Below are 9,290 nucleotides of genomic sequence, written 5' to 3'. Positions count from 1 at the left end.
AGGGGTCAGGGGTCACCTATGCTCTGAATGCCAACCCTTCTCAAAAAGGAGCCCGTGTCCCTTTGTCCCTTGTACCTTCAAAAAAGCCATGCCAGAGTAACAAGGGGTGTGTGCGTGTGTGTGTGTGTGTGTGTGTGGTGTCTTTGTATTAAGGGTTTGTTTTGTTTTTATTTATGTGTATTGTATACGTATATATGTCTGTGTGCATGGCTTTTCCACACGCACATGGCATGGTGCCCACAGAGGTCAGAAGAGAGCCTAGGGTCTGCTCAACAGGCAGTTGTAAGCTGCCATGTAGGTGCTGGAAACTGAATCCTGGTCCTCTGAACAGCAACGGCTCTTAACCACAGAACCATCTCTCCAGCCCCAGGACCAAGGTTCTCCTTAGACTGGAGCTAGGTGTGCGAGTGCCTCTGCGCCACCCCGACTCTTACTCTGATTGTGGATAGGCTAAGCTCTATAGGGACAGTGGCTTCCCCACAAATACTCAATAAAATAACACAGAAAAAGAGAAAGGGGACACAGAAAAGAATGGTGGAAAGGATCCCACCCAGGACTTCCAAGGAGAGCAGAGCAGGAGAACAGCAGGGCAGGGAACCCCCAACAAACCCCCATCTCCCCTTGTCAGAGGACGAGGAAAGAGCTATGCCTAGAACATGTGTCTGCAGTCTCGGCCTCCCACACATCTCCTATGCTCCTGTGCTCACCACACTAACTGTTTACACACTTACTGTTTACAGAGCGTCCCAGACCTCTGGCTGCCCATTTCAGTCTCCTTTACCCCCTCAATGCCCAGGATCCCTGAGAGATACCTAATCTGACAGAGGACAGAAATCCATGAAGTCCACTGTGACACCCCTAGGTTACGCACTCACACTATAGGGGCTCCGTGTCCACAGAGGCTGGTATGTGGTTTGCTCATAACCAGAGTTAAAATTCCATTTCCTGTATGAGGCCAGGGGCGCTCAGTGGGGCTTGTCCCAGATCACACACCCACTGTTAGTGGCAGAGGCAGGTATCCTGCCTCCCTGTGCAGTGCTCCCCTCATGAAAGGGAGTTCCCAGGCCCAGCAGTGAAAAGGGTAGCCTAAATCTGCTCCAGAAAACCAAATTCCCATTTCTGTTCTCCTCAGAATAGGGTGATGACTCTCATTGGCTTCAAAAGCATGAGGCCGAGGATAACAACTTTATTTCACTTTAGTAAAACTCAAACCTTTCCCAATCATTGACATTGCTGTCCTCACGAGCTGCAGCTGCACCTGCTCCTGACGTCTCACCTCACAATTCCTGGGTATCTGCTTCTTCTCCTGGACCCTGCTCTAATGGACACCATGGACCGTTTCCTCTAAGCCCAGGCACATACAACACATACAAGCTAGAAAATGAACCAAAGCGTCACTCTTTCCCAGGTGTGAGCTTGCTTGGGGTCAAGGCAGGCATCTGAGCCCACACAGGCCTTCTCACCCCAGCTGGGGCTCCTCTGCCTGAGAAGTGATCAGGAGCCCACAAATAGCTTAGAAAGTCTCCTGCCATCCCAGAAGGCCTTTGCAAACCCATCAGAGAAGCAATGCCACCTCCCAGGGCTGCAGGGAATGGCCTGGAAAGCAGCTGCAGTCTCTGTTTTCAGCCCCTGGCCTGGCTCACGCCCCATCATCCCAAACAGAACAGCATCAGCCTATGTATTAAGATGTCAGCTTTCTGATGTTCCTGTGATACTCTGACCCTAAATTATGCTGAACTCTGAATGCCCAGTATGACTTCAGGACCCAATGCAAATAGAGAAGAGAGGGAGGGAAAGGCAGGGAGGGATGGTCCCACCTTGACACCCAGCCCCCAAGTGTGGATGGCAGTCCCGCCTGGCCCCCACCACCCCGGGGAACTAACTGCCTCACTCCTTCTGAACAGTCTTTTGGAGTTGTTTCTGGATTCCAGCACATTCTGAGCTAACAGTTAAAGGAAGGGTAAGGCTCTGCCCCTACAGAGAGAAAGGAAAGCCACAGCAAGAGCGGATAAGTCTCCAAGTGAAGCTAATCGGGGTTTGTTTTCAAATATTTATATATATATATATATATATATATATTTAGTCTTTTTGAGACAGGGTCTCCCTGTAGCCCCAGCTGTCCTGGAACTCACTATGTAGACCAGGCTGGCCTCGAATTCACAAAGATCCGCCTACCTCTGCCTCCCTAGTGCTGGGATTAAAGGCATGTGCCACCACACCCAGCCTCAAATATTTTTTAAATTAATTTTTTTAGTTTTATGGATATAAGTGTATTGCCTTTATGTATGTAAGTGCACTCATGTTGAGCAATGCCTGAAGACATCAGAAGAAGGTGTCAGATCCCCTAGAACTGGAGTTACTGACAGTTGTTAGTGGCCATGTGGGTGCTGGGATTCAAACCCAGGTCTTCTGCAAGAACAACCAGTACTTTTAACAGCTAAGCCACCTCTCCAGACCCCCTTGTTTTTTGGAGACAAGGTTTCCTTGTAGCTCCACCTGGAACTTGCTATGTAGACCAAGCTAGCCTTGATCTCACAGAGATCTGCTTGCCTCTGCCTCCGGAGTACTGGGATTAAAAGTGTGCCCACCACGCCCAGCTGCTAATTGGGTTTTAAGTCAGATCTCGACATGACCCCACAGCCCAACATCTACTACCAGCAGACTGGGAACAAACCACTGTACCTCTCTCAGCCTCACTTTCTTTTTAAAAATATTTATTTCTATTCTATATGTATGAGTATTTGCTTGCATGTAAAATGTACACCATATGCACACACAGCCCTGCAGAGGTCAGAAGAAGGCACCGAATCCCTTGGAATTGGAGTTACAGACTATTGTGAACCAAACTTGGGTCCTCTGTAAGAGCTGCAAGTGCTCTTGACCACCGAGCCATCTTTCTAGCCCTCTGACCTCATTTTCTTCCCATTAAAGTGAGGGTAAGAATAACACTTACGTCAGGGCTGCTGTGAGGGCTGTATGTTCCTTCTGCCCGACCCAGGCTACAGCCCCAGTGTTAAAAAAAATCCACAAAGTCCACTTTCCTAACGTCACTCAAAGATCACAAGGTATTCCACTATGTGGAAGGACTCCTGGCTGTTTTCAGCAACTCGGGGATGCACGGCTCTTCAGGCACTTCTCCACGTGTTCCTTGAGGAGAATGTCTCAGTCTAGAAGTTTGGCACCACAGGGAAGGTACCCATAACCAAAGTTGCCTTCCACAACGGCTGCAGCAGGAGTCTTCAAGTAGCACCACAGCTTTAAAGACACTGTCGTGGGCGGGGCCAACAGCTCAGTGAGTAGAGCAATTGCCAAAGAAGTCTTACAACCTCAATTAGAGTCCGCAGGAGCCATGTAAAGCTGGGCACAGGGGCGCACGTGTCTGTAATCCCAGGGCACAGGGGCAGGAGTGTCTGCAATCCCTGGGCACAGAGGCAGGAGTGTCTGCAATCCCCAGGCACAGGGGCGGGAGTGTCTGCAATCCCAGGGCACAGGCGCACGTGTGTCTGCAATCCCAGGGCACAGGGGCATGAGTGTCTGCAATCCCAGGGCACAGGGGCACGTGTGTCTGCAAAACCAAGGCACAGGGGCACGAGTGTCTGCAATCCCAGGGCACCCTACAGTGTGGTGGGAGGTGGAGATAGGAGTGTCAGAAGCTTGGGGGCCAGCTCGCCTCGTGTACGTAGTAGAGAAGCGACAAGGAGACCCTGTCTCAGACAAGGTGCAAGGCGAGGGCTGATGCTGAAAGTTGTTCTCTGAGCCCCACACATGTTCTGTGGCATGTACACATTCACACTCACACAAATACATAAAATACACACTCAAAAAAAATCACCTTTCACTAACCTTGCTCCCTGGGATAGGCCTCTAGACCTCCTTGGACCCCTTGATTTTTTATATGTTTCTTGGACAAAGTCTAGCTCTGCAGTCCAAACTGTCTTTGGATTCCTCCTGCCTCAGTCCCCTGGACACTGGGACTACAGTGTGGGCAGTGTCTCACCTCTCGGCTGCGGCAGCGGCTGCGGCACTCATGGCAAAGTGCCGGATGGTGCTCTCCTCCAGGTACTTTTGCTCCCACTTGGTCATGTCGGCCTCCAGGGCCAGGATCCTCTCCTCCTTCTCCCGCAGGAGCTCCATGAGGGCCGGGGCATTGCATTCTGGCACGCTGGCTGCCTGGCCATTTCCATGTTTCTGGAGAAACAGAAATGACACCATGATGTTCAAAGGGGCTGTGAGGGGATCACACCAACCTTGCTTTCAGAGAGAAACACAGTGCCTCATCCTGCACTGTCCTGCAGAGACACAACAGTGCCCCAACCCCCTAACTGGGATTGCTTGAGGTCCCTCCCACGGCACCATGGCAGACCTCTGCCCTAAGGTAGAGTAAGGCTGAGACCTTAGCAGACAGTCTGAGAGTGGCTGTTCTGGCCTCAGTCTGGTTTAGACACTGAGCAGACAGACCACCTGAGAGCATCTGATCTGGCTTCTGCCTAGTGTAGGGGCTGAGAACTCAGCAGACTGCCGTAGAGTCCCCAAATCAGGCCTCCCCTTAGGGAACTTCCCAAACTGTGCTCTGAGTACACACTGGTAGGGGTCCAAAGGTTAGAAGGAAGCCCGAGTGTACGGGACTAAGACTGACTCGGGCTTCTGTGGGAACTCCCAAGTAGCTGATCTGAAGCCATCAGTTCCCTCCAAAATAAAATCTGAGAGAACCTGAAACCTAGACCAACCAGTGCTACAAACTCAATAAGAGGAAAGACAGCATCTTCAATAAATGGTGCTGGCAAAACTGGATCTCCACACGTAGAAGAATGAAACTAGATCCCTATCTTTCACCTTGCACAAAAGTCAACTCCAAATGGATCAAAGACCTCAATGTGAAACTGGAAACCCTGAAACTATAAGAAAATATTGGCAGTAACTTACAAGATTTAGGTGTAGGAAAGGATTTGGACAGCAGTTACTCAGGAATTAAGGTCAATAATCAACAAGCGGGCCCTCATTAAACTAAAAACCTTCTCTACAGCAAAAGAAACAATCAAGAGAGTGAAGAGAAAACCCACAGAGTGGGAAAAAAATCTTCACCAGTGACACAGCTGACAGAGGTTTAACATCCAGAATATATGAAGAACTCAAAAACAAAGAATCGAAAAGCCAAACGACCCAATTAAAAGATGGGCTAAAGATCTAAACAGAGCGTTCTCAAAGGAAGAAATAAAGATGGCTAAGAAACATCTCAAAAAGTGTGGTAATTAGGGAAATGCAAATTAAAACCACCCTAAGGTATCACCTTACCCCAACCAGACTGGCTAGGATCAAGAGAACAAATGATACCAAATGCTGGTGAGGATGTGGAGAAAAGGGAATGCTCATCCACTGCTGGTGGGATTGCAAACTCATGCCACCCCTATGGAAAACCGTGTGGAGAACTCTTAAAAAACTACAAATGAACCTACCATATGACCCAGTTATACCACTCCTTGGCATATACCCAAAGGACTCATCCTACTGTAGAGACACTTGTACAACCATGTTTGTTGCTGCTCTTTTCACAATAGCTAAGAGATGGAAGCAACCTAAGTGCCCCTCAACTGACAAGTGGTTAACAGAAATGTGGTACATTTACACAAGAAAGATGAAATAATGAAATTTGCAGGTAAATGGATGGATCTAGAAACTGTTATACTAAGTGAAGTAACACAGACTCAGAAAAACAAAAGACATGTATATGTTCTCCCTCATATGTGGATCCTAGCACCAAATCCTTATGAGTGAGTGCATATCCTGATGCAACTGAAGGGACCAGGAATATGGAAGGAAAACAGGGAGGTAAAGGGAAAGAAGGAACCTGAGAGAGAAGATTAGCAGGATAAAGGTGTTATTAAGGGAGAAATATGTAAAGGGGGTAGTTAAAGGGAGGGGGAGGAGGTCTGTACAATAGCTGTGGGAATAAAGAGGAAAAAATTCTCCAGACACACAGTAAAAAAAAAAGCCGTAAGCACAGAAGGAACCCTACAGGGATGGAGGAAAGCCCTTCCAAAAAGCAATACAGTTGTTAAATGAAAATCCCAGTGCCAGATGTGGGTTGTCCCCTGTGAGCTGTTGGCCTGAGGGACACTAGAAGCCCCCAAAACAATAAAGGCCAATGCCAATAATACTGGTTGTACACTGGAAGTGGATGGAAAACTCTATTGCTGAAGACACTGCATGACACGAGCACAGGAGGGGGAGAAACCAAACTTGGACTAAGCTGGAAACTCCCTGCTACTGGATGGGTGGCTTTCATGGTTCCAAAAGGCAACACATGGATGACTAGAGAACAGTCCCCTATAATTCTCCTAAACGATGGCCCCTGTATGTCGCACTGTCAACATACCAAACAAGATGGTCCTTCTGGTGAAATAGTGGAGCATCTAATGTATGTACAACCAGCACATTTTTGACTGGATATAATGCCCGCTCCTAGGGCTGGAACACATCTGGTACTGTGTAGATCAGGCCAACCCCCTGTGGCAGGGGAGGATACAGGCCCCAGTGGGAAGTCACTGCAATTGCTTTGTTAGATGGAAATGATTCACCTGCTAAAGTACTGACCAAGCATTTGTGTTACACCTACCCATATGCTAAATTATTATAGCAGTCACTGTTTAGATGTTCTTGCTTCTTGCTGTGTGTGCTTGTATAGTAGATGGAATCCCACTGAAACTGGCCAACAGTCCATGGAAAACAGATGATGCAGAGACCTGACAGTTCAGTGTCTTTCCACAACTGGAGGAAGATCATCCCACACTTACCACCCCTCCAAGGCTCAGGGACTTTTGTGGAAGAGGTTGGCAGAAAGAATGTAAGAGGCGGAGGAAGGGGTGGAGTGTTAACTGGAAGTTTCCTCCGACCACTATGCCAGCAAGTTATAGTCACACCTCCTTCTTACACTCATCAAGGAGTCGAGGTGGGGGTCAGTTGCCCCTTCTGCCCAATCAGTAGAATTTAGCTGCATGCGGGGAGGGGCAAAGGATATAGAAGCTGAGAACACCAAGAGGCACCTCTCTCATCATTTTGTGTGGCTGTCAAGTATTTGAGTGTGGACTTTACTGCATAGCCATAAATGTGGGGCACCCACTCTTCTATAAATAAACCACTACCCTATGCTCTGTTAAGAATAATAATAATAACAATATTTTTATTTTTAGGAAAGGAAAGGCTTGGAAGTGGAGTAAGAGGCCCACAGGTGCTGGCTGCCAGGCTGTCACCTGGAAGGAGGTGTCAAGAGCTGCCCTGATGGAGACCCAAGACCAAGAAGAGCTGGGAAGACTGTGCAGGTGGGAGGTCTTTAAGGGCAGGGCACGCTCATTCCTCCGTGTCAGCAAGAGGAAAAAGTCCTGTCATCTGGATGTCTGTGGATGAGGATAGTCACATTTCAAACTTCTTCCTTAACTCAGAAACACAAGTGTCTTTAAAAGGAACGAGCAGAGGTTTTGAGGACGTTCTGAGTTCAGACCAGCAGCAGACACAGCTCATCCCGGGGGCCCTGGGTAAGAGGTCCAGTCTGAATGTGAGCCTGTTCATCACTTGAGAGGCGTTCTTTTACATCCTGTGACGTGTCTTGGCTGGTATTTTCTAGTGGTCATAACTTTTAAATGCAGGGCTAGTAGAAAGGTAAAAGACATCGAATACAGGCTGGCGAGATGGCTCAGCAGTTAGGAGTACTGACTGCTCTTGCAGAGGACTTGGGTTCAATTCCCAATACCCAAATGTTGACTAACAACAATCCGTAAAGCCAGTTCCAGGGGATCTGACACCTCCTTCTGACATCCACAGGCATCGCACATGGGGTGCACCTACCTACATGCAGGCATTACGCTCATACACATTAATAAAAAAAAGACATTGCACGCTTTTCCTGGAACCATACAATGGACTTAATGAAGAAAAAGATTTGTGTTGGGTCACCTAGACAATGGCTGGGCTACTGAGCTGTCCTCACAGAAGAGATCCTCCCAGACAGAAGAGAACAACGGGCTGATTGGGCCTATTGGGCTTTGGTAAACCATACATTTGTAATTCCAATTTTTTAGAGGTCAAAGGACAACATGCAGGAGTTAGTTCTCTCTACCAGGTGGGGCCCAGGGATCAAACTCAGATCAGTCAGGCTTGGCTCTGAGTATTTTACCTGATGTGCCATCTCACTGGTCCTGTTCAAAGCTCTACATGTAAACAGTGTCGGCCAAGGCACACTCCAGTCCTTGCCTGACTTGTGTAGAAGGTCACTGACCCTATGTGGCACCTGGGCTCCAGCAGCACATGAACCAGCCACCAAGATGTGAGGCTTCACTGTTTTTAGAAACCTGACTACTTCCAGAAAAGAGCTGCCACGGCCTCACTGAGCCTTCTGTGCCACACAGAGCTGCCTGCCGGTATCTCCATAAATCCCTCTGTTTCCGTCTCATCAGCTTATGTTTCCAGTTTCTTCTTGACTTCACATGGGGTCATAGCAGCTGTTCACCCCCCCCCATTCAGGTTATTAACAGCTATCAGCTATCTGATAAATCCATGCATTTCATCATTCAGGCCTGTAGACACAGCATGGTCTGCCTGGAAGAGTATCTGTCGGTCAGAAGATGGAACTGAAGAGAGACAGGGCCACATCTGACATCCATGCAGCTGGTCCACAGACACTTCCTGGGCATGTGCATGTGCTGGGAAGCAACGGGAAAGGACACAGGTAACACTGCCCCCACCACGTGATCATATTAAGGAATATCCTGATGAGCTACATGATCTTAGGCCCCTTAGCTTCAATAATTCCCCATTTTCCTCTTCCAGAACATTCTTATTTTTTCTTGTCTACTTCATAGGACTATTGTCAAAGCAAGACATGAAAATTACATTGAGCTCTTTGTAAAATGACATAAAATTCTGAGTTTTTAATAATGCAGATTCCCTTCCTTTTGGTTTCTTGTTCATTTCTCCCAGCTGCTAACACTGCTCAAGGACGTTGCCCTCCTTGGTAGAGAAGAGGTGTTCTATCAGAACTGTCGACTGAGAAGCCCTTTCTTGCCAGCCCTCTGACCCCATCTGACCTTCTCTCTTCCTACTCCATCCAACACACTCTGTCACCTTGTTCTCAGTGGTAAGCGAGGCAAATTAATTAGAGAGGAGCAAAGATGTCCAAAGCCTTCAAGTGACCCTGAAGTTAATGATGGCAAGAACAGCAGTGAGAGTTTTCTTAACTAACTGCCAGGCAGTGGGCAAATTATCTCCTTCCCTCCCTCCCTCCCCCCTCCCCCTTCCTT

General features: G+C 48.1%; 1 protein-coding gene across 4 annotated transcripts in view; it reads right to left on the bottom strand.

Moving 5' to 3' along the window:
• The window catches only part of Amotl1 (angiomotin like 1), a 111,372-nt gene that overhangs the window by 20,295 nt on the left and 81,787 nt on the right, over positions 1 to 9,290 (bottom strand). For all 4 annotated transcript variants that reach the window (XR_003847815.1, XM_008823125.3, XM_029558687.1 and 1 more), the window contains one exon: positions 3,998 to 4,188. Coding sequence is in view for 3 of the 4 variants with exons in the window: in XM_008823125.3 (XP_008821347.1) it covers positions 3,998 to 4,188 (191 nt within the window). In the remaining variant the exon portion in view is untranslated. The remainder of the gene's footprint in view (positions 1 to 3,997; positions 4,189 to 9,290) is intronic.

The sequence above is a fragment of the Nannospalax galili genome, unplaced genomic scaffold (assembly GCF_000622305.1).
Source record: "Nannospalax galili isolate Female #2095 unplaced genomic scaffold, S.galili_v1.0 scaffold469, whole genome shotgun sequence".
Lineage (NCBI taxonomy): Eukaryota > Metazoa > Chordata > Mammalia > Rodentia > Spalacidae > Nannospalax > Nannospalax galili.
This window is presented reverse-complemented; position numbering and strand designations above follow the sequence as displayed.